The sequence below is a fragment of the Thamnophis elegans genome, chromosome 13, assembly GCF_009769535.1.
Source record: "Thamnophis elegans isolate rThaEle1 chromosome 13, rThaEle1.pri, whole genome shotgun sequence".
Taxonomy (NCBI): domain Eukaryota; kingdom Metazoa; phylum Chordata; class Lepidosauria; order Squamata; family Colubridae; genus Thamnophis; species Thamnophis elegans.
The window spans coordinates 47,423,666-47,448,769 of NC_045553.1; the positions used below are offsets into that span (position 1 = coordinate 47,423,666).

The 25,104-nt window shown below is 47.7% G+C and overlaps 1 protein-coding gene across 1 annotated transcript; it reads right to left on the bottom strand.

Annotated features, from left to right (window-relative positions):
* Window positions 1–3: 3 nt before the first annotated feature.
* NLRX1 (NLR family member X1) lies at window positions 4–17,084 on the bottom strand. The gene is given in 18 exon segments (XM_032228948.1): window positions 4–341; window positions 853–1,104; window positions 2,246–2,332; window positions 3,863–4,017; window positions 4,019–4,275; window positions 4,278–4,364; window positions 4,367–4,559; window positions 4,561–4,772; window positions 4,775–5,026; window positions 5,029–5,278; window positions 6,072–6,305; window positions 6,307–6,347; window positions 6,350–6,667; window positions 6,670–6,687; window positions 6,829–6,926; window positions 8,047–8,116; window positions 10,800–10,942; window positions 16,783–17,084. Coding segments are annotated over 17 exon segments (2,850 nt in total). The 5' UTR covers window positions 10,807–10,942; window positions 16,783–17,084; the 3' UTR covers window positions 4–22.
* Window positions 17,085–25,104: the final 8,020 nt, after the last annotated feature.

The window sequence follows — 25,104 nt, forward strand, 5'->3', positions numbered from 1 at the left end:
GACGTCTCCCGAGAACCAAAGGTCAAAGGGCGCCTCTCTGCATGTGGCCCAGCATCCTCTTGACCTCGCTCTCCACTCTCATGAACTTGAGTTTCTTCCAAGGGTTGACCGTCTCTCGGCGGCTGCACTGAAGGTCTTCCAGGAGCAGGCCCAGATGTTGCTTCACCCGCTCCCTGTCCCAGATGGGCAGGTTCTTCTGGACCACGTTCAGGATGATGGCCCAGTAGTCCGACACGTCTGCTCCCATGGTCAGGTAAATGAGCACGCGGAGGCCATCCTGGTTCTTCCTCAATTCGTAGAGGGCTTCCTTGCCTTCTTTGCTGATCTCGTTAAAGTACAAGCTAGGGAGGAGGAAGAGGAAGGAGAAGAGGAGAAAAGCTTTAAGAGCCAGAAGCAGAACAACCCCATGCCTGTAAAGATTCTCCTGCTGATTGGCCCAAAGTCATGTTGTTGACTTTCATGCCTAAGATAGGACTAAAGCTCATCATTTCCTGGTAACTGGCCCACAGTCACCCAACCAGTTTTCATAGCTAAGGCAGGACTAGAACTCACAGTCTCCTAGTGATTAGCGCAAAATCACCCAACCGGCTTTCATGCCTACGGTGGAACTAGAACTCACCATCTCCTGTTGATCGGCCCAAAGTCACCCAGCTGGCTTTCACATCTAAGGCAGGACTAGAACTCATCATCTCCTGGTGACTGGCCCACAGTCACCCAACCAGTTTTCATAGCTATGGCGGGACTAGACACTGTCTGCAAAATTTCTCAGTGACCCAAAACCATAGCAGAAGCCCAGACATCCCCACACGTCTCTTGGACATCCAACTGAGAAGTGGCATGGCTGAAACTCACTGCACGGTTTCCAGCGTTGGGTGTTTCTTGGCCTCCTCAACCAGGGCCAACGCTGCTTCATCCGTCAACGAATTGTAGGCCACATCAAGCTCCTGCAGATGCTGGTTCTGAGCCAGGTGCCGGGTGATCACCTTCACACCCTGGTTCCCCAGGGAGGTGTGAAGTAGCGAGAGGTTCCTCAAAGAACTGTTGCCAGCCAGGCCTTCAGCAAGGTAGATGGCCCCCTGCTCGGTCAAGGGATTGTCTGCAAGCCTGAGGAGGACATGGTGAACATCAATATTGGAGGAGACATCACCGTTTCCATTGGCCAACCTCCCTTAGTCAGATGCCTTCTGGATGGGATGACCCACAGATTCCATCTTTCCTGCAATCCCAAGAGACTTATGCCCTGGTAGGTTTATTGACAAGATCAGAAGTAATAGCAGAAAGCATCTCCTTCTGCAATCTTCTCTGCTCTCCTTCTCTCCTTGTGGAGCCCTTGGTGCCATCCAGAATGTTGTGTATATTGATTGAGCCGAGGTGGCGCAGTGGTTAAATGCAGCACTGCAGGCTACTTCAGCTGACTGCAGTTCTGCAGTTCGGCTGTTCAAATTTCACCGGCTCAGGGTTGACTCAGCCTTCCATCCTTCCGAGGTGGGTAAAATGAGGACCCGGATTGTTGTTGGGGGCAATATGCTGACTGAAAGCCCTATGAAGCGGTATATAAGTCTAACTGCTATTGCTATTGCTACGATATAGGATCAAATTTTGTACTGGCCAATCAAGAGTGGTGTCCTGTTCACAAGGGCAAGTAATATTTTGCATGTGTTGTCTACAGGGTGCGGGATAGGCTCATAGGATGTTCCAACCAGGGTATGTTCCAAGAACATCAACGCAGCAAAATAGCTGGACAATTGTACCAAGAGAGTTGGAAGATACCATATTTTTCAGAGTATAAGACGCACCAAGATTCTGAAGAGGTAAGTTAAAAAGAAAAGTTTTTGCACTCTGCAGGCCTCTCAAACCCTCTGCCCACCTCATTTTTTGTGGAAAAATGAGAGTTTGCAGAGCGTTTGAGAGGCCTGTAAAGTGTTCCTAGGGGCTGGGAGGAGGCAAAAAATGAGCAAAAAACAGCTCGTTTTTTGGGGAAACGGGTCCGTTTTTTTGCAAAAAAACAACAACACAAAAATACAGCATCCATATACTTTAGGTATATGTATATTTGTAAAGTCCTCTTGGGGGCTGGGGAGGGCAAACCGAGCAAAAAATAAATGTTCAAAACTGTTAATACACAATGTGAATAATAACTGTGAGAATGTACACCTGTAAATGTATGTATGAGATTAAAAAATTAAAAAAAAACTTTTTACATATAAAAAAAAGAAACCTCTTTGGCTGCCTCCTTCACACTCACCGCAAGGTGTCGACCACACACTTGTCGTGCAGAAGCAGATTCCGGATCTCCTTGCACGCCTCTGGGCCCAAACTGTTGAGCTGCAAGCTGGAGGAGACAACAGAACAACGTTGGAGTTGCAACTCCCGCATCCTATCTTCACTTTTCTCCCATATATCGGGCTGTGTTCCTTTTGATCAGGCTGGCAAGCGGGATGGGATATGAAGTACCCCAAAACTGGTGGAACGCTGCCCCAGGAAGCTTCTTGGCGTTCAGCAGGGATCAATGGTGGGTTTCAAAAAAATTTTGAACTTACTGTGGGTGTGGCCTCTTTTGTGGGAGTGGCTTACTGGCCATGTGACCTGGTGGGAGTGGCTTGCCGGCCATGTATTTTTCTCTCTCTCTCTCTCTCTTTCTCTCTCTTTCCTTCCTTTTGTCTCTCTGTCCCTTTTTCCTTTTTTTCTTTCATCTCTCTCTCTCACTTTTTCTTTCTTTTTTCCTTTTTTATTTCTTTCTTTCTTCCCTTCTTTCTTTTTCTCTCTGTGTGTGAATCTGTCTGTGTGTTTGTGTGTGTCTGTGTGTGTGTGTCAGTGGTGGGTTTCAAAAAATTTTGGAACCTCTTCTGTAGGTGTGGCCTGCTTTCTGGTGGAACCTCTTCTAACCGGTTCGGTAGATTTGACGAATCGGTTCTACCGAATAGGTGCGAACTGGTAGGAACCCACCTCTGGCAGGGATTCATCTTCAGTTTCAACCCTGAAATAATGTTCTAAATTTCTATCCTATTTTGCCACCTTCTGCTCAAAGTCAAGACTGCAATTTTCTAGCCCTTGAAAAAATACACACTGGAACGGATTCACCAAGTGATTGCCAATTTACTAGGCATTTTCTGCAAACATCTATTTCAAAGGGTTAGGAATAGTGGTGGCACAGGATGTTCTCTTCAATTAGCTGAAAACACCCCAATTTTCTGCTCGATCTTTTAAATTCAGCATTAAGTTCCCTTTAAATAGATACTTGCCAGGAAAGCAGGACGTCATAAGAACGGCACATCGGAAGAGTTTCTAAGAAACTAAATGTTGTTGTTTTTTTTAACTTCCTTTAAAAAAAGCATGAATTTTTTTAAAAAAGATGTGGGTTAAAAGACACACCGTTATGTCAAAAATGAGGGTGAAACTTCATAATCATTGCAGAACTCTTAGATTTAATTGCGTGTCATAATTGAAGCTTAACCTTGAGGTGAATTGTGTAAAGGTAAAGGTTCCCCTCCCACATGCGTACTAGTTGTTCCAGACTCTAGGGGGCGGTGCTCATCTCCGTTTCAAAGCCGAAGAGCCAGCGCTGTCCGAAGACGTCTCCGTGGTCATGTGGCCGGCATGACTCAACGCCGAAGGTGCATGGAACGCTGTTCCCTTCCCACCAAAGGTGGTTCCTATTTTTCTATTATGATTTTTATGTGCTTTCGAACTGCTAGGTTGGCAGAAGCTGAGACAAGTCACAGGAGCTCACTCCCTACGTGGTGCTAGGGATTTCGAACCCCCGAACTGCTGATCTTTCTGATCGACAAGCTCAGCGTCTTAGCCACCGAGCCACCTTGGTGAATTGTGTGGATTGTACTAAATTAGAGCAGAAGATACTCACTGGAGTTTCTTGCATCGTAGCAAGATGGGGAAGAGGGTCCTCAAGCTGCCCACATCGAGATGGCAAGAGGCAAGATTGAGCTCCTCGACGTCGTGGCTCGTGGTGCCCACCACGGAAGCCAGGACCGCGCATTTGAGAGGGGTCATCTTCACCGAAAGAGAGGTTGATGGTCCTCAAGGATTGGATGGCCTCCGCTGTGAAACGCTCGTTCTGGAACTCGTGCAGAAAAGAAGAGGTAGTCCAACAGCTCAGATGGCGGCAGCCCTTGCGGCTATTCCGGATGACCGTTTTCTTCATGGCCTTGGCGATCTCGAAAGCGGCCAGGTTCTTGATAGGACAGCCCAGCTGGTCCAAGATGGCCCGGTTACGCCGGGACAGCAACCCGCCCATGAAGATGGGGAAGAGCTCAAGACCTCATCGTCGGAAGCTTCATCCGGGTGGCGCATGGGACCTTCCACCCCAAGGATGCTGAAGTTGATCTGGTCCAGGACATCCTCGTTGAGTAGTCCTCCTCTTTGAACATCTCCACTGCCATGGTGCGGGCAATGGTGTCCCGGTCCTTGGTACCGAACCGGCTGAAGTAGCGGGGGAAGATCTTGATGAGGTTGAAGAGGAGGGGCAGGATCCGCAGCGGCAAGAATTTGGTGACCAAGCTAAGCACCAGGGCCACATCTTCGCTGACCTTCCCGATGATCTCAGGAGACTTCCTTGCCCACCCGTTGCACCAGCGTCTTCTTCTCCCCCAAGACACAGTAAAGGGCAGCCAGGTACTCCTGCATGGCTGGGATGGTGAAGACGAAAGTGTGCTCCTTGCCCGACTGAACGCAGGGAGTCAAGAAGAAGCGGAGAACATCACTCCGGAAGGTGTTCAAGAGGTTCAGCTCGCTCTCCGTCTTCATCTCCACCTCAAGCAGCGGCGGAGATCCTTCTCCGCGAAGCAAGTCTGCCGAGACATCACCCCTTCGTAGGCCAACTTGCCCACCGTCTTGGCCACGTACTTCATCATGGAGATGTTGGAGGGATCGGTGCTGTCCAGCACTTCCCCGCTGAAGTTGAGCCGTAGGAAGCTGGTGTAGATGCCCGTCAGCGTTTGCGTCGGAGGCACCGCCTTGGTAAAATAAAGGAAGTGCAAAGTCGTGCAGACCAACCAGCAATAAGACGGAGGAAGCAGGCAGCCATGATCTGGTTGTGCTCTCCAGATTCCTGGAGAGCATCTCCAACAGTGTTGTCCTGCTCGTTGGCCTGCTCTGCTGTTGGGGGACCAGACGTTCCGGCACACTCAGGCTGCCGTAGGCGCATCTGGAAGTAAAGCTTCTGGAGGTTGAGGTCCGAGAAGCCACAGACTTCAACGTAGCGTCCCACAAACTTGCTGGGGACCGGCGTGCTGCAGAAGACGAGTGGTGACAATGATGCGGCCTGGAGGAATGGAAACAAGCTAGAGTTACTCCCAAGTCCTCCCAAGGCCCAGTGATGTTCGAAGAGGCATTCATGGTGGAACAGGAGAGAAGATTGAGATTATGAACCTAATGATGGGAGCAGAGAACTGGCGCAATTTAGTTTCTCATCATCATCACCATCATCTTTAGTTTCCCCCCTCGCACATATGTGCTACTCGTTCCCGACTCTAGGGGGCAGTGCTCATCTCCGTTTCAAAACCAAAGAGCCAGCGCTGTCCGAAGACGTCTGCCTGATCATGTGGCCAGCATGGCTAAACACCGAAGATGCATGGAACGCTGTTTCCTTCCCATCAAAGGTGGTTCCTATTTTTCTACTTGCATTTTTTTTACGTGATTTCAAACTGCTAGGTTGGCAGAAGCTGAGACAAGTCACGGGAGCTCACGTCCATTATGCGGTACTAGGGATTCGAACCACTGAACTGCCAACCTTCTGACGGACAAGCTCAGCATCTTAGCCACCGAGCCACCACGTCCCTTCTATAGTGGTTAGTACCAATAATATTTGTAGCTCAGGGTTGAAATGAGGGGGGTCCTGGTGCTCTCTGAGCTTGGTGGTTTTTCTTGCAGACAGTTCATTACCCAGCTAGGTAACATCCTCACAGCTAGAAGGCAGCGAGTTTGCTCTCTGAAGCCCCCCCTCCCTTCTAGCACAGATGATATTAGCTAGTAATTATCTTGGGCAAAAGAGAAGGGAGAAAGAAAGCGGAAGAAGGAGGAGACAATGTAGATTCGGCCCATCCCTCCCTACCAACCTCGGGCATCATGTACTTCCTGAGGAGGTTGACGACAATGGCAGCCGGCAAGAGGGGCTCATTGGGGTCACAGCAGAGGTCAGTGCGGGCCAGGCGAAAGTTCAGGTTGAGGCGGTCAAGGCCATTAAGGATGAAGAGCACTTTGAGGTTGGTGGAGCCAAGCAGTGGGCCACATCCCCGCAAATGGAGGTATTTCTTGGTCACCAGGCGGCGCAGAGACACGGGGCTGCTGCCCCTGGGAAAGGTCTTCGCAGGAGAAGGGGAGGAGCAGCTCAACTGAGGAAGTTGCTCACGGCACCAGTCCATCACCATCTTCTTGATGAGGGTGCTCTTCCCGGTGCCCACCGTCCCGTAGAGGACCACGTTCTTCACTTCTTGCCCGCAGAGGTCCTCGTCAAAAAGGTTCTGGAGACCAATGGTATGAGAGCAAGAACCTTGGAGTTGGTTCTGGATGGTCAGGTCTGGAGAAGGCTTCAAGATCTCCTCCAGGGAGCTCTCCCGGATCACTGGGTCGACGTGGGTGGCGTCCAGGGCGAAGGAAGGTCCAAACTGCCTCTCCTCGTTGGGCTGCCGGCGAAACCAATCCGCCAAACTTTCTTGTGTCTCTGGCTGGCTTCTGGGAGGGACACAAGAGAAGGAAAGGTGAAGGAGGAGGAGGAGAGCACGCTCCTTCTCTAATATCCCTAGAGACCATGGGTTGTATCTGGTGACTTTCACGCCCCCACCAACCCTCCAAGGAAGAAGGTCGACAGGTTACCAGAAGTCGCTACGTTCTTCAGCACTCTCTGGTTTGGCTTGGGGGAAGCGGGCCGAGATGTTGCCTCTTGTAACATTCCCGGGTAACGGGTGAAGTTCCTGTGGAGGAACAAAACCATTAGAAGAATTTGGTAGCTCTGATGCCAGATTACTATTCTGTTCTCTCATCCTATTCAAACTTAGACAAGGGCGCCAATTTTTGAGGAGCTCTGAAAACCAGACATGTCCTTGGGGATCCACACAAGGTAAAAGTATAGATCAGAAGTCGGCAACTTTAGAAAGAGCCATTTGGACTGTTTCCCACAAAAAAGAAAACACTCGGAGCCTCAAAACCCTTCCCATGCCTGACTCTCGGGGGAGGGCCTTCTCTGTGGCTGCCCCGGCCCTCTGGAACGATCCCCCCATGGAGATTCGGAGCCTCACCACCCTTCTGGCTTTCCGCAAAGCCGTTAAGACCTGGCTATTCCGGCAGGCCTGGGGCTGATGAGTTCCCAGCCCCACTCGAATTGCTGTGACTGTTGTTGTTTTAATTGTTTGTTTTGCATCTTGTTTTTGTTTGTTTTTTGTATCTCCCCCTTCCCCACTTGTTTGTTAGCTGCCCTGAGTCCCTCGGGAATAGGGCGGCATGCAAGTATAATAAACATAACAACATAACATAACATAACTATTTCCTGAGTGGCCACAAAACTAGTGTGAGGCCTCCAGTCTTTTTCCTTTTAGGATCTCTGGCCTGCCACACTTTTATTTTAATCTTGGGGAAAAATTTGGCCGTTTTCTGGTGCTCCGGCAGCCGGCACACATATGCACGCCGGAAACAAGAAGAGCAATTGCTGACAGCGCACGTGCCCACAGAGAAGGCTCTGGCACCCATGGCATAGTCTACCATCAGTGCTGAATCACTCCCCACCTACTTTATTTTCTGCCCAGGATCCAACATCTTCCATTCCCCAGTGATGGCGAAGATTTTCTACACCTACGCACACCGGGAAACGAACTTCTGGTTTCCGGAGTGCGCATGCACACCCACCAGCTAGTATTCCAGTTACTGGTGTGCATGATGTTCAGCTGGAACCCAGAAGAGGAACGGGCAACGCCACATGTGCCAGGTGACATGGCTCTGTGTGTCACTTCGGGCACGCGTGGCATAGGTTCGCCCTCTAGGCCCCAGAGGAAACATCCTGTCCCCCTGGAGCCGAGCACCTCACAGGTGTGCTCTTACCTGAGTGGAGATGCCAAGGACCCCGGAATCTGGTCTAGGTGAAATATTCTCTTGAAGAGTGGGCTTCTCCCTGTATCTCAGATCAAAGAAGACCCAAAAATAAGCATTCATGAAATTATCCATTTGTTCCAGACAAATTGCATGTTATACTTTAGCAATTATGAAGCAAGGGGGGTGGTGTTCCTTTTAGCCCATCTTGGGGAAAGATGTTGAAGATTTAGCATCCCATGATGGGACTCCACGGATGTCCACAGTGAGGCATGACTAAGCTACAACACAGAAGGAGCCTGTGACACATCAATACTTATCCCCTCTTTGTATCTTACTTTTGAATATATACTTACCGTATTTTTCGGAGTATAAGACGCACCTTTCCCCCCCTTAAAAGAGGGCGAAAATTTGGGTGTGTCTTATACACTGAATGTAGCCCCACCCACCCACTGTTCCCCACCCTTTGGCCGCTGCCTCCCAGCAGTTTACCTCCTTGCAGCTAACGGGGAAAATGGGGCTCGCGGAGGCTGCAACAGGCTAAAGCAGTGGTTCCCAAACTTGGCAACTTTAAGACTTATGGACTTCAACTCCCAGAATTCTGAGAGTTGAAGTCCACAAGTCTTAAAGTTGCCAAGTTTGGGAACCACTGGGCTAAAGCAATCTCTGCAGCCTGAAACAGCTGACCACTTCTTCTTCTAGTCTAACTCTTAATAAATAACTATACAATTTCTTAATTGTTCTTTCTCCTGTTCCCATCAGTATCTTATCCAGCTCTGAGCTTCCCAAGTTAAAGCCATATTCCCTTGCTTTTCATATCTTGCTTCTATTTGCCACTGTGAAAAACAACCGATATCAATCCCTCGTTCTTGCAGTTCTAGCTTTCGTTTTAGTTCTCCCCCTTTCTGTTAAGATATCTTTATATCTGATAATATTCTTCGCGTTACAAATATTTGGATGTGTGACACATCAATGCTTGAAGTGGTTGATGAAATAGCTGCAGGGCGTGCTATACTCCCACGTGGTGTGAGGAAAGGTTTCTGTCTCATCCTAAACCTCCCTTAATCCTAGTTGCTGAGTCACAAGCAGAACAGAAGTAGATTAGTAGATAGGGGAAGGTTGGGAAAGAAATAACCAAGAGGCGGCCTTGAAGGCTGGAAAGAATGAAACAAAATCTTCCCCATTTACAGGGAGGGGAAGAACTGTTTCTCAACCTCCAGCAAATTTAAGATGTGTGGACTTCAACTCCCAGGATGCTGCTGGCTGAGGAATTCTGGGAGTTGATGTCCACACACCTTAAATTTGCTGCATTGAGAAGCAGTGGTCCAGAAGCTTTAAAAAGGTTCTCCCGCACATGTGTGCTAGTCATTATCGACTCTGGGGGGCGGTGCTCATCTCCGTTTCAAAGCCGAAGAGCCAGCGCTGTCTGATGACATCTCCGTGGTCATGTGGCCGGCATGACTCCACGCCAAAGGTGCACGGAACGCTGTTACCTTCCCACCAAAGGGGGTTCCTATTTTCTACTCTCGTTTTTTATGTGTTTTCAAACTGCTAGGTTGGCAGAAGCTGGGACAAGTCGCGGGAACTCACTCTGTTACGTGGCGCTAGGGATTCGAACCGCCAAACTGCCACAACCTTTCTGATCGATAAGCTCAGCATCTTAGCCACTGAGCCACCAACCTCTGAGCATCCAGAAGTTTTAGGACTGAGCAAAAAACGAAGAAACCCACCTCATTTGGAAAAAGTAGGACAGTTGTAGCTCAGGGATAGTATTTCATTCATTCGTTTGTTTATTCATGCATTCATTCATTCATTCTCTTTTTTTTGTTTTTGTTTTGTTTTTTTTATTTTTATTTTATCAATTTCATATATACATTCACAATTATATGATCTCATAACTGTTATTAATAATATGTATTTATAACAATTTTTCCCTACTGTTAACAGTATACTTGAAGATTGCTTTCTTACCATCCCATAGATCCATCTTATCTTACAACGGTCCTACTTCTTTCCCTCCCTCTTTCCTTCCCTCGTTTCTTCTCTCCTACTCCCCTTCCTTCCCTCCCTCCTTCCCCTTCCCTCCTTCTCTCCTTCCCTCCTTCCTTCCCTCCTTCCTTCCTTCCCTCCTTTCTTTCTCCTTCTCTCCTTCATTCTCAACTTCAATGGATTCTGGACAAGAAGCTCAAGTATTGCTTACAAAGATCCTCCTGAAGCATCCATTGAAGTCTTCTTCCGCCTTCTTTGGACTTTAACTGGCCCAATGGGAGCAGAAACTTCCAAGTTAATAACCCTCCGGGCTCAGAAAAGAAAGGAAAAATAACATAGTCCAAAGCTCTCCTGCTATTCCAACCCAAATCCAATCTTTGCTTACTTGAGAGACCACCTGCTGCCAATTACCTCCCAAAGACCCGTTAGATCACACAGTAGGCCTCCTCCGGGTTCCGTCCACCAGCCAATGCCACCTGGCTACCACCCGGGGGAGGGCCTTCTCTGTGGCAGCTCGGCCCTTTGGAACGACTCCCCGCAGAGATTCGGACCCTCACCTCTCTCCAGGCCTTCCGAAAAGCCGTTAAAACCTGGCTGTGTCGGCAGGCCTGGAGTCGATGAGTTCCCTTCCCCTCTCGACTTGTATGGCTGTATGATTCTTGCTTATTTTAATCATGTGTATTGTGTTTATGTTCCCTTTTCCCCCTTTGAGTTGTTCGCCACCCTGAGTCCCTGGAGAAGGGCGGCATACAAATAAACTAAATCTGAAATCTTACCCAACATGAGATCCGGGTATCTTGCCAGGGATGCAGCCCCCCTGCTTCTCCCTCTAGGGTTTGGGGCTTCACTCGGCTGTACTGGACCCCCACCTGGGGAAGCCAGTGCTTGAAATGCATGACGCCGAAGTCCTGTCCTTCAACTGAAAAAGACATCAAGAGTCAGAGGTCTTGTGGTCTTGGTGCATCTACTTCGAAAGACTTATTTGCAAAATTTGCCCTGGGTTGCTGGCCCAAACTTCCCTTCTAAAATCAGAAGGACAGGTCATAAGAGGATCTAGGAAGGCGCCATCACTCACAAGTTGAAATTTTCTGACAGTGAGAACAATCAAAAGATGTAAAAATGGATGTGGAGACTCTAGAAAAAGGGCAGAGAAGAGCAAGAAAGAGGATTAGGGGACCGGAGGCTGAAACATACGAAGAACGGTTGCAGGAATTGGGTATGTTTAATGAAAAGAAGGACTAGGGGAGACATGATAGCAGTGTTCCAATATCTCAGGGTTGCCACAAAGAAGGGGAGTCAAGCTGTTCTCCAAAGCACCTGAGGGGACAAGAAGCAATGTGTGGAAACTAATCAAGGAGAGAAGCAACTTAGAACTACGAGAGAAATTTCCTGACAGTGAGAACAATTAATCAGTGGAACAGAAGTTGCCTGCAGAAGTTGTGAATGCCCCAACACTGGAAGTTTAAGAAGATGTGGATAGCCATTTGTCTGAAACGGTATAGGGTTTCCTGCCTAGGCAGGGGGTTGGACTAGAAGACCTCCAAGGTCCCTTCCAACTCTGCTACTGTATTGTATTGTATTGTAACCCATGGAACAGAAGTTGCCTTCGGAAGTTGTGGGAGCTTCATCCCTGGAGGCTTTCAAGAAGAGACAGGACTGCCATCCGTCAGAAATGGTGTAGGCCGTGATGGCAAACCTATGGCATGCATGCCAGAGGTGGCACACAGAGCCCTCTCTGTGGGCACATGCTGTCACCAGCTGCTCTTCCGGTTTAGGGCCTTCACGTGTGCTCTGGTCAGCTGGTCCTTGCAGGTGCTGGGAAACGACCTGAAATGGCCACAAAAATGCTGAAAACATCCATGTTTTGGGGCTTCTCCAGGTTGTTTCCAAGCCCATTTTTTGGTCATTGGAGGGCATTTTTTTGTGTTTGGGGGGGTAAAAAACTGCCAGAAAAAGGAGTGCCTAAACTGACCCAAAAAAGGCCTGAAAACAGCCCCCAAACAGCCAGCTGCCTTCAGGTTTCTGGAGCTTCACAGCACACATAAAGCCATTTCGGTTTGGGTACTCAGTGCCGAAAAGGTTTGCCATCCTGGTGTAGGCTCCTGCTTGGGCAGGGGATTGACTATATGACCCCTATGTCAGTGTCCCTTCCAACTCAGCCTATCCGTTGTTGCTACTCCAGTAATTCTCCCCTTTGGTCTTTCTACCTGTTGCACCTGTTTCAGCCGAGGAAATCTTCACGGTGTCTCCAAGTCCTAGAGACTGAAAAACTGTTCCTGTTGCTATTTCCACTTGCACCAAACACATTTTCCTTTGTGTGAAATAGAAGGTAGCTGCCCCTAGATAATTCCCATCCCTGGGCATCTTCCTGTCCTTTCAAAGCAGCTCCTCCTTAAACTCCAATGGTTATTTCTCTTTAGGAAGGGTAGAATAGAATAGAATTAGAATAGAATAGAATTTTATTATTTGTACGCCGCTCTTCTCCGGGAGGACTCAGGGCGGCGAACAATTCAAAAGGGGAAAAAGGGAACATAAAAACGAAATACAAATAATAAAATAGGCAACAGTCGCACAACCATACATGTCGAGAGGGGAGGGGAACTCATCAACCCCAGGCCTGCCGGCAAAGCCAGGTTTTGACGGCTTTTCGGAAGGCTGGAGAGAGGTGAGGGTCCGGATCCCTGCGGGGAGTTCGTTCCAAGGGCCGGAGCTGCCACAGAGAAGGCCCTCCCCCGGGTAGTGGCCAGATGACATTGGCTGGTAGATGGCACCCGGAGGAGGCCAACCCTGTGAGATCTAATGGGTCTGTGGGAGGTAATTGGCAGCAGGCGGTCTCTCAAGTACCCAGATCCAATACCATGAAGGGTCTTTTCCAGAGTAGAGTTGGGAGAAAAATGATTGCAAAGTCAAACAGAGGGAATAAAAGACCTAAGAGACAATATGGAAGAAAACTAAAAATAAGATTAAGTTCGGATGCGGGTAAGAGATGGATAAGGAAAACAGAGTAAAAGATATTTTTTATGAATATATTTCAATAATGTCTATTAATATCAGAACTATAAGGTTGAATTATTATTTTAGCAACGTGATAGATATCAGGATAATATTTTAATATAAATGGATATGAAGATTGGAAAAATAGACTTTAAATGACTGTACTATTAAATATGTATAAAAGATGTGGAAGGTTAGAACTTAACAATTGGGAATTGGGAAATATAAACGTATATTAATCTAAACATGTGTATTAATTAGAATATGGATTGAACAACTGGAAAGAATATGAATAGAATACCCTAAAAGTATAAATGATTGTGATTGATACTAAAACTGTATAAGAATATTGAATAACGAAAGAATGAAGGATGGAACTTTGATTTAACTAAGGATATATGAACAATAAAGATGTAACTTGATTTAACTAAGGAAATAGAACAATAAAATAGGTGTAACTTTGATTTAACTAAGGAATATGAACAAAAATAGGTGTAACTTTGATTTAACTAAGGAAATATGAACAATAAAATAAGTGTAAAACCATCTTCGAATATTAGTGATATGAAAGAGAGGGAAACGTTAAAATAGGGATAGAAAATAGCGAAAATAATAATTATATATATATGTTAGATAAAGGACAGAAAGATGGTTCAGAAATGAAGGATGATAATAAAGGACGTATAAATAATATGAAATAATGGAAATGCAATGCAATATTTAGGAATAATAAGACTATTTTTGTGTGTACTGAATGCATGTTATCCAGTTACCACACCATTCATGCATTGATATCTATAAGAATATAAAAAAATAAAATTTGATTGAGAAAAAGGGGGAAAAAAGGAAGAATCCTTTCCTAAAAGCTCCTTCTTTATCGTATTATTTCGGACAGGATGAAAATGACCTGCCAACTTAGAAAGGACAATCAACTGGCCTGCTTAAAGGATGAACCACTAAGATCAAGAACTCCAACACTTACTTTGGAGTCAAATCAACCACCCGTTGCCTTTCCTCAACGTTGAGTTTGCCTTCTGCCACGCTGGATGGCTATCAGTTGTCACCTTGCACCAAGCCACCAAAAAACAAGACGCAAAACTCACTGTCCTCGGCCAGAAAGCACAAACCCTTGCAGCGCATGGAAAAGAGAAGAGTTTAACAGCAGGAAGCCGGGAACGAGAGAAAGGAGAATTGGAAATATATCGGAGGATCTGCAGAACCAGTTGCTTCAGGAAAGCAGTTTTAAAAGCAGTTTTTAAAAAGGAACCTTCTGTCAAATGCACACCTGCTGATCTAGCGCTTTCTCCGCCGGATTCTCATTGCCAAAGTCTGAAGGACAGGCCACTTTCTGTTTTGTCTTATCAAATGCTAGACTGACTGATTGACGTAAGGGGTCTGGCTCCCTGCCAGCCTTTCACGAAAGTCCCAACAGGCCAAAATATCCATGTTTTCCTCCTCCTCTTCTTAAAGCCACAGAAGGTTTTCTGAGCAAGCCAGAGGGACACTTTGGTTACAGCTAATACCACTCTATAAAGCCTTAGCAAGACCACACTTGGGAGTATTGCATCCAGTTTTGGACACCACACTATAAAAAAAGATGTGGAGACTCCAAAAAGAGGGCAGAGAAGAGCAACCAAGATGATGAGGGGACTGGAGGCTAAAGCATATGAAGAACGGTTGCAGGAACTGGGCATGGCTAGTCTAGGGAAGAGAAGGACCAGGGGGAGACAGGAGAGCATCTTCCAATATTTGAGGGGCTGCCACAGAGAGGAGAAAGGGGTCAAGCTATTCTCCAAAGCACCCGAAGGTCAGAGAAGGATCAATGGATGGAAACTGAACAAGAAGAGATTCAACCTAGAAATAAGGAGGAACTTTCTGACAGGGAGAACCAACGGAATAGAAGTTGCCTTCGTAAGTTGTGGGAGCTCATCCCGGGAAGCTTTCAAGAAGAGACAGGACTGCCAGCAGGTCAGAAATGGTGCAGGGTCTCCTGCTTGGGCAGGGGGTTGGACTAGATGACCTACAAGGTCTCTTCTGTTGCGTATTGATGCATATAGTTGTGCTAAACCCTGCTAAAGTGAAGCTAACCTTTAGATCATGTTTCTCAACCTTGGGACTTTAAGTCCTGTGGTCTTCACTCCCAGAATTCCCCAGCCAGCAGAGCTGGCTGGGGATTCTGGAGTTGAAGTCCACAGGACTTAAAGTCGCCAAGGTTGAGAACACTGCTTTAGATGATCCTAACTGTTAACTCCAACTGTTTTGGAGGGAAACCCTGAAAATTCATATTTGCTTTTTCAAGCATAATGATTGGTTGAGGTCCTATGGGCCCAGAGTATAAATTGCAGGCATTTGCCTACAGTTCCTCCTTTCCACTTTTGAGTCACTCAATGCTCTCGTAGCTATGACGGCTTGGCTCCTGCCCACTCAAGTCCCCTACACAATTCCTTCCGACTCCGTCCAGCTGTTAAAAGAGCAGCTGAGTTGGTGGCCAAGCCAGATGAACAGCAGGCAAACTTTCTTCTGTACTTTGCAACTAACAACCACAGACAACAATTGGTAGTAACTGCAGCCTCTTTGGCCGGGAGTTCGACTTCTGCTCTAAACCCCACAGCTTCAACCTCAAACTGTCCTCCTCACCCCATTCCTCAAAGGTCCGTGAAGGGGCGTGCATAAGCACACCAGCGTACCTATCGTCCCCTGTCCTACTCACCCCGTTGATTGCACTCATTCCATGTGCTCAGTCCATGTTTACCTTATTGTAATCACGGATTTGCATTCGCTTCATGCGCCAGTGTCCTTGTATATACTTACAACCTGTTATCTCGCACGTTTGGCAAACGGAATAAAATGAAACATAAAACAATAAATAGAGCCGAGTGTTGCAGTGGTTTAAACAGCACTGCAGCTACTTCAGCTGACTTCTCTGGCAGTTCTGCAGTTTGGCTGTTCTAGTCTCACCGGCTCAAAGGTTGACTCCGCCTAGCCCTTTCCATCCTTCCGAGGTGGGTAAAATGAGGACCCGGATTGTTGTTGGGGGCGATATGCTGACTCTATAAACCGCTTAGAGAGGGCTGAAAGCCCTATGAAGCGGTATATAAGTCTAACTGCTATTGCTATTGCTAAATAAATAACTTCCCCTTCCAGTGTACAACTTCGCTTGCAAACTTCCTGGCAGAGCTCATCCGGGCACCATGCCAGCCGCTCAGCCGAAATCAAGGCAAGGCTGCCACCTACTGCAGTGAAAAAGTGGCAGAAGGCTTCCCAAAAACCCACAAACGAATTTCAGCCATTTTTGGTGTGTGTGTGTGTTTTTGGGTGTTTGTCCTTAGTTAGGCCTGAGTACTCGGAGGATTTGGGTGGGGGCGCAAGAATCCAAGGCTTGGCTTCCATCCCCGCCACCCCCGCCCCAAGCATCCCTCCTTTCATCCCCCAAGCCAGCCTGCCCCACTGGCAGATGCGGTTCCAGCTGCGCTGTTTTCTCTCGGGTTGCGAAGAGCTTCCGGCTCGCCCTCTTTCTCCCCCCCTCCTCCAATTCGCGCTGGGTTTCGCAGCTGGCACTTTAATTTCAATCCGAAGGGACCTTCGAGTCTTCTAGTCCAGCCCCCTCCTGCTCAAGCAGGAGACACTACACCCTTTGTATAGATGCGTAGTAGGTCGCCCCTTCCCCGAAAGGGCGCCCGGCACCCCCAGATGCTGCAAAGGGGCCCGATCCCGCGCCCCCCCCCAAAAAACCCCGAACCGAGATTCCCCCCTTGCACGTGTCACCTGAGTTGAGGAGGGTCTCCCGCGGGTGGTCGCAGCCCCGCCGCGGTCGGCTTCATGCGGGAGGGGGCTCGCCAGCAGGGGAGGTTTGGGGGGTCCGCTCGGGAGAGAGAGAGAGAGGCAGCCAAGGCGCTGGGCTCCCCCCGCTTCTCTCTCCGGGGCGGTGTTCTGCGCTGCCCCGGCACTTCCCCTGCCTGGCTGGCTGGGCTCGGCTTCCCAAAAGCAGGCGGCCGGGAGGGAGGGGCGGTCGCTGCTGGAAGCCATCCCGGCGGCTGTAGGGGCCGGCCGGCCCGGAGGCGATGCGCGGCTGGCAGCGGTGCCAGGAAGGAGGGAGGGAAGCAGGAGGGAGGGTCGCCCGCTGCGCTGTCGGGCTGGGTGGACCTTGAGCCCTCCTGCCCAGGACCGACTGGGTGATCTCAGAGGGGCCCCTTGGGCCGTCCGGGAGGATTGCCTGAAGGCGAGGCTCCCGGATCAGCCTGGTCAAGGGACCGCCGTGAAGATGCTCCTGTCCCCCTTATTCGTACCCCTTTCCTGCGTTCTCCTTACTCGTGTTTGTTCTTCTTCCTGTCGTCTTAGCGACAAACGAAATGAAAGCAGATACACACATTCAGGGCAAGGCGCCACGTGGAAAGAGAGAGCGATCCCCTTCCCCCTCCTAGCACTGCTGAGGTTACTGAGTTGGGTCAGGAAACGTCTGCAAGAAAACCACCAAGCTCAAAGAGCACACAGACACACACACACCCCACAAACACATCCTGCTCCCAATTCCCTTTGCCTCTTCTCTGCAAACTCCACCTCCTTCCAGCACTGATGATGTTCCCTAGTTGGGTCCTGAAACATTTGCAAGAAAGCTCAGAAAACAAGGAGCCCACCGTCCTCTTCTTCTTCCTCCTCCTCCTCTCCACAAACCCCTCTTCCACGTTGGGCAGTGAAATGTCTGCATGAAAACAACCAAAATCAGAGAGCACCAAATACCCCACAGTCCTCCTCCTCCTCCTCCCTCCCCCCACTTCTCCTTCTTCTCCTCCACTCCCCAAATTCCACTCCCTTCTAGCACTAATGAGGTTACCTAGTTGGGCCATGAAACGTCTGCAAGAAAACCACCAAGCTTAGAGAGCATCAAGGACCCCACAGCTAATTAAAGAGGTCCCCTCTGGAAGATGGCAGAGAAGGGGGGGGGGATGCAAACTTTTGAAACATAACAAAGTCATCCATCAACTAGACAAGAGGCGGCATATTTAGCAAATTGGCAATGCCCTAATCGACCCAACTCTTACAATCCATCCAGAATATTCTCTGCCCTGCCAAGCAGAGAACTATGGAGAAAGGAAATATATTAAGACGAATATTTTAAGCGAACGTAAGTGGAAATCTACCCTTTTTTTTGAAGTGGCAGAAATTTCCCCTCCTTTTTTTTTTTGAAATTCTAGAATTGTGTCAAGGGGTAGATTCCAAGTTTATTACTTAGGCCTGAAGTGTAAGAAATTTTGCTATTATCGTAACTCTTGCTTTCAGAACAAGTTTCGTTTTTCCAAAAGGCATTTTTTTTGGGGGGGGGGGTGTTAGTGCCAAGCTGCTTAAAACAACGATAACTTGCTTTGAATGCTGCAAATGTAGAATGTTTTCCAAAGGAGCATATCCACAAATACGAATACCAAGAAAGACCAGGAAAAGCAGAAATTGGCTATTGTTTATTCCTAAACATTTGCAACTAGTGAAGGTGTATCATCGTCAGGCATTTGCGCTGTTAAGATTTGAGGGAAGATATCTCCACCCAACCTTTCTGAAAAAAAATTGTGGAAATGAAAGGTAGAAAGAGAAAGAAAGAGGGAGAGAGAGAGAGAGAGAGACAGAGAGAAATTTATATTTTGCCTGAGTTTGGGGTAGGAGCAATGAATGGCCAACTGAAATCATAGCACCAACAAAGAAGTTTTAAAACTCCTTGCGAATAAAGCTGCGAAGGGAACAGTACCATCATCAATAGATCAGATCAGGTTTTCTGCAACTTGTTGTTGTGTTGAGATTGCAGCTTTTCAATTTCCCAGTTGCCGGTCGCTGCAAATCACAACCTCAACATCTCTGGAGGTGCGCAGGGAGCATTGCTTGGGGGGTGGGGGGAAATCTGTGGAGGTTCTCAGCCATCCAAGACATGGTTGTCCCCAAAGGTGCTTTTCCAAGAGGCAATTGGGACTTTCTTAGTTTTTCCTGGAAGACGTTTCGCTTCTCATCCAAGAAGCTTCATCCGTTTTGACTGAAGTTCTGATGGTCAGAAGGGAGGAAAGTGCTTGGATGAGAGGCGAAACGTTTTCCAGGAAAAACCAAGGAAGTCGACTTCCTCCTTGGAAAAAGCACCTTTGGGATTGCACAGGGAAGTGTTGGCGAACTTTTTCGGCACCAAGAGCCGAAACGGGAGTGTATGCACGCTCTTCTAGTTTCTGGCACGCATGTGACACGCGGACTAGGTGTCTGGTGTCCATGTGTGCACCAGAAACTGGGAAAGCAGACGCCCATTGCACATGTGCACGCCGGGAAGATGATCTTCCAGTTTCCGGCACGCATGCATGCGTGAAGACCAGCTGCAAAGTGCGCATGTGCACGGCTTAAAATGGAAGATCACCTTCCCAGTGCACGCATGCGCACAGGGAGGCCGCTATTCTGATTTCCAGCGCCCCTGCGCACGTGAAAAGCAACGGGTGATGGCTCGCATGCCCGGAGAGATGGCTCTGTGTGACACTTCTGGCACGTGTGCCAACGGTTCGCCATCTCGGGCTTGGGGTATGTATTTGGACCACTAGCTGTGAAAAGCCCCTTGGCTTTATTTTCAAATGAAGGTAGTCCTCCAGTTAGGGTCACAAGCAGGGACTGGAATTTCCGTCACTAAGCAACGTTAAACAAGTTGCCTCTGATTTTAGACCCTTTTTTTTGGCCACGGAGGTTAAGCGGATCACGGCAGTTCTTAAGTGAATCGTGCAGTCGTTTAAGTGAATCCAGCTTCACCCCGTTGAGTTTGCTTAACGGCTGGGCTGGGACGCTCGGCAATGGTGAACGTGGGACACTCAAACCGATGGCTGCCACGCGCCCAAATTTTGGTCGCGTGACGTGGGGAATGTTGCGACGGTCGTAAGTGCAAAAACTGTTTGCAAGTGACCTTTTCCAGCACCGTCGTAACATTTGAACAGTCATTAACACATGGTTGTAAATTGAGGAGGCCAGGAAATCATCCTGGGCAAATTTCAGATGGTTATGAGTCAGTGGTGGGATCCAAATTTTTTTACTATCGGTTCTATGGGTGTGGCTTGGTGGGCGTGGCAGGGGAAGGTTATTGCAAAATCCACATTTCCTCCTGATCAGCTGGGACTCGGGAGCAGAGAATAGATGCGGGCATGGCCAGCCAGAGGTGGTATTTTCCGCTTCTCCAAACTACTCAAAATTTCTGCTACCAGTTCTCCAGAACTGGTCAGAACCGGCTGAATACCACCTCTGTATGAATCCCTTAGGGGGGAAAAATCCCATCTGAAGGCCACAGATGTTTTGAGAGATTTCCCTACCTCCTTTTCCAGCCTTCAAATTCCCATCTTGGATATTTTGCAATTCCTGCTGGCCATCTGGATGGATAAAGGCCTCTTTCATTCCTGAGAAGATGCCCACAACTGGGGGTGAAATCTGGCTTTAGAGTTTTCATTCATTCATTTGCAGAGAAACAGCCCCTCCCCGCTGCCTCCAGGCGCACCTGCTGTTCCTGGTTCCCACAGATATCAATGGGGTGTAAAGATCCTAGCAGGGAGCCTCACAGAAGCCAAGGCAACATAGGAAGGAAAGGAAGGGTTATTGCTGCAGTAGAGAGAGGATTTCTGGGTGATGGAGAAGGGCCGGAAAGGGGAAAGGGGCTCCTTGGGAAAAAATCCCTTGATGGGCCAGAAATAGAGAGAGGGAGGAGGAGAAAAGAAAGGAAGGAAGGAAGAAAAAAGAAAGAGAATGTGTTTGTGAGACAAAGGAAAGAGAAAGGGAAGGAAGGAAAGAAGGAAGGAAGGAAGAAGGAGCCTTGTGAGACTAGAGAAAGGAAGAAAGTAAGAAGGAAAGAAAAGGAAAGAAAGAAAGAAAAAGAAAATAGTGTTAGACAAAGGAAGAGAAGGAAGAGAAAGAAAGAAAAGAAAGCATTATGAAACAAAGAGAAGGAAGGAAGGAAAGTGTTAGAAAGAGGAAAAGAGAAAGAGAAAAAGAGTGTGTGAGATAAGAAAGAAAGAAAGAAAGAAAGAAGAAAGAAAGAAAAAAGAAAAGAAATTATACAAAAAAAGAAAGCCTACAAAATTTTGAAATTGTAACTTGGTCACTCATATTTTCAGACAGGAACAAGCGAAATATGTTAGGCATGGTTCATCACACAGGCTTGATCTAAAGCTCCATCATCCCCAGCATCCGATGGCTTCAGGGCACTCACAAGCGCATCGATGATCCCCACCATGTATCTGGCAGCAGACTGCTCTTGATTATGGAAGTTCCATTCGTTCCCTTCGCTTTTCAAACCAAACAGGACGAGGGACAGGAAGTTGGTGGTCAGGCAAACCAACCTCAACCGTTCCTACAATCTGCCATGTCATTTGTTCTGAGTGACAGAGCTATAAGAGCCACCAGATCCCCAGGGCACCAAGGGCAGAAGATAGAAAGACGTGCTGGGGAGGAGCAGCAATTTTGGAACCTTTCCTGATCAAGTGAACCTCTCCCACGATTGAGCTGCTCCGGGAAAGACCATCGCTTTCCTCGGACCATCAACAATGGACAGTGGGCAGCAGCCTGACCACTGCCACCAAGCCTTGGTGGAATTGCAGGAAAACATTTCTGGCCCTTAATTCTTCTGGTGTGGAAGATGGGGAGAATCTGCTTCTTCTCCAAAAGATTGTCCTCTCCAGAAGATCTGGTGCTTCTTAACACTCTCAAATGCTGGAGAGAGAATAGAACAGAACAGAACAGAATAGAATAAAGATATAGAATAGAATTGAACATAGAATAGAATAGAATGAAGATAGAATAAAGAATATAGAATAGAATAGAATAGATAGAATAAGAATAGAATAAAGAATATAGAATAGAATAACATAGAATAGAATGAAGAATAGAATAAAGAATAGAAAGAATAGAACATAGAATAGATAGAATGAAGAATGAAAAAATATAGAATAGAATAGAATAGAATAGAATGAAGAATAGAATAAAGAATATATAGAATAGAACATAGAATAGAATAGAATGAAGAATAGAATAAAGAATATAGAATATAATAGAACATAGAATAGAATAGAATGAAGAATAGAATAAAGAATAGAATAGAAAGGAAAAAAAAAAAAAAAATAGAAAAATAGGATAGAATTAAGAATAGACATAAGAATAGAATAGAACAGAAATAATAGAACAGAATAGAACAGAAATAAGAATAAAGAATAGACATAAGAATAGAATAAAACAATAGAATATATAGAAATAAGAATAGAACAGAACAGAAATAAGAATAGAATAGAATACAATAGAATAACAGAGTTGGAAGGGACCTTGGAGGTCTTCTAGTCCAACGCCCTGCCTAGGCAGGAAACCCTACACCACATCAGACAAATGGTTGTCCAATCTCTTCTTCAAAGCTTCCAGTAATGAAGCGCCCACAACTTCTGGAGGCAAGTCGTTCCTCTGGTTAATTGTCCTCACTGTCAGGAAATTTCTCCTTAGTTCTAAGTTGCTTCTCTCCTGGATTAGCTTCCACCCATTGTTAAATGAGCAGCACGGAGAGAAAGCTAGGAAGAGGTTTTGATGAACACACATCCTTGATTGTCTCAGAATTAAAAGAAATATGATTGCGACGCCCAGAAAGAAATACTGAAGGACCCTCAGATGTTCTAGGACCAGAGATGGAGATCCGAGAAGGTTGAGAAGACCTCCAGAAGTCTGAAATGGCATTTTTTTCCTCTACGGCTGCAGATAGATGTGTAGGCAAAGTATTTTCCCAGCAGACTGAAAGCGTCTAGCTGGAGAAATTCACATTCCAGACAACCTCAACTTAATTATAATCTCCTGTAATTTCTTCTGGTTCATCAGGCTGAACCGTTTCGAATTATGGCTTCATAAACCGGCCACGCTTGATTCCCCAGGGCTGTTCACCGCCTCTATGACTCCAACGTGAATTCCAACCCCAGCTAGTCCTCGACGTACGACCCCCGATCGAGCCCACACGTTCCGTGGTTAAGCGAGACTTGTGTTAAGTCACTTTTGCCCCCTTCTACAACTTTTCCAGCCACCGCTGTTAAGTGAATCACTGCCGTGACTTAGTAACTCAGTTGTTAAGTGAATCCAGCTTCCCCCCCTCGACTTTGCTTATATCAGAAGGGGATCGCGACCGGCACAAATGTGAGTCGGTTGCCAGCAGTCTGAATTTGAATCACTGGACTTCTTGGACGCTGCGACCATCGTAACTATGAGCCAGTGGCCAAACATCTGGGTTTTGATCATTGGGATGCCGGAAAGGTGTGAAAAACAGTCAAAAGTCCCTTTGTTCGATGTTGCCGTAACTATGAACAGTTGTACGTCGAGGGCTACCGCTGTATCTGCTGTCTTCAGTTGAGACACACAAGGTTTTGTGCTACAGCTTTGTCTTGGTTTCAAAGGAGGGGTGTGTGTTTCTGTCTGCATTTCTGCCAGTTCCTCGCACGGGCGATTTGCGTGCGCAGTTGCCTGTCAATAGGTCTCCGCATGCACAGAACATTAAAAATGTCAAAAGAAACATGCTGCAGCCACCGGGGAACCGGTTCAGGGGCGTGGCCAGCCTGCTGTCCGTACTGGTTCGGAGACCCAGTCGCAATTTTCACTAGAGCAGCAATGGCGAACCTTTTCGGCACCGAATACCCAAACTGGAACACATGTGCATGCGTGTATGCACTAGAGCAGTGTTTCTCAACCTTGGCAACTTGAAGATGTCCGGACTTCAAGTCCCAGAATTCCCCAGCCAGCGAATGCTGGCTGGGGAATTCTGGGAGTTGAAGTCCAGACATCTTCAAGTTGCCAAGGTTGAGAAACATTGCACTAGAGGGCTGGAACCCAAAGACCAGCTGGCCAGCCCGCGCATGCCTGTTTTTAAGCCATTTTCAAGTCACTTTTCAGACTGTTTTTGGACCATTTTTGGGCTAATAATGGCCTAAAAACAGCCCCAAAATGGTCCTGTAAATGTCCCCAAAACAGCTTGAAAAGGGTCCCAAAAACCACCTGGAAAACTGCATGGAAAACAGCCCCCCAAATGTTCTGTTTTTGGTTGTTATTCAGGCCATTTTCCTGAGCTCCGCTGCCCGCAAACACCAGCTGGCGATCGTGCGCGTGTCCACAGAGAGGGCTCTGCCATAAGTTTGCCATCCCGGTGCTAGAGGTTTGCCTCAACCGATACGAACCGGTAGCAACCCACCTCTCTGCTTCGTTTCCCCCAGAATCTCTCAGCCCTCCTTCCCCACCAGCTCTGGCCCCCCACAGAAGGAGCCAGTTTTCAAGATGCCACTCAAAGTTCGAAAGCCCCATTTCCCACCGGCCGAATCTCCTTCGGGTGTCTGGGTCCTTGCAAAAGAAGCTGGATAGGTATGTGGGCTTTTTCCTTTGTTCTTCTGCTTCTTCTAAAGGGCTCGGGAAAAAAGGCATATGGGAAAAGAGGCCAAGAAGAGGGAGGCTGGGAGGAAGGGAAGAGATGAAAACCACCACCCCCCATTGCTACATGTAGGGTTGGTGGGTGCAGCCCTATGCAGCCCACCCCTCTTTTTCAGCCTTCCAAAGTCTTAATACGCACCCACATGCTACAGTTCCCGCAAGCAAAGCCAGTAAAAAGAAACAAGGCTATTAAGCGATGGCGCTAAGAAGTGTGCTTGTCAGAGGAAACCCCCCTCCCTCCCCCTCCCTACGCAGCTTTCCCCCTCCCTCCAGCCCAGCATTTCCCCTGGGGCCCTGCCCAAACAGGTTCTAGCATCTGCTCCCCCCAACTGCCCCCCTCCCTCCCCCCCACGTCTGGGGCTCCCTCCGCCTTGTCTCCATTCGTAGAGCCAAGAAGTTTCCTTGGTTGGATATTCAGCTTTGGGAAGAGAATTTGGATGATACGGTCCAGAAATGTATATGCGAGAGGGAGGGAGGAAGAGATGCAAGGGAGGGAGGGAGGGAGGGAGGAAAGGAAGGAAGGAGAGAACGGGGAAGGGAAGGAAGGAAGATGAGAAGGAAGGGAAATGGGAAGGAGAGGAAAAATAGAAAGGGGGAAGGAAAGAGAATGGGTAGTGGGAGGAGAGGAAGGAAGGTAATAAGAAGGAAGGAGAGAAC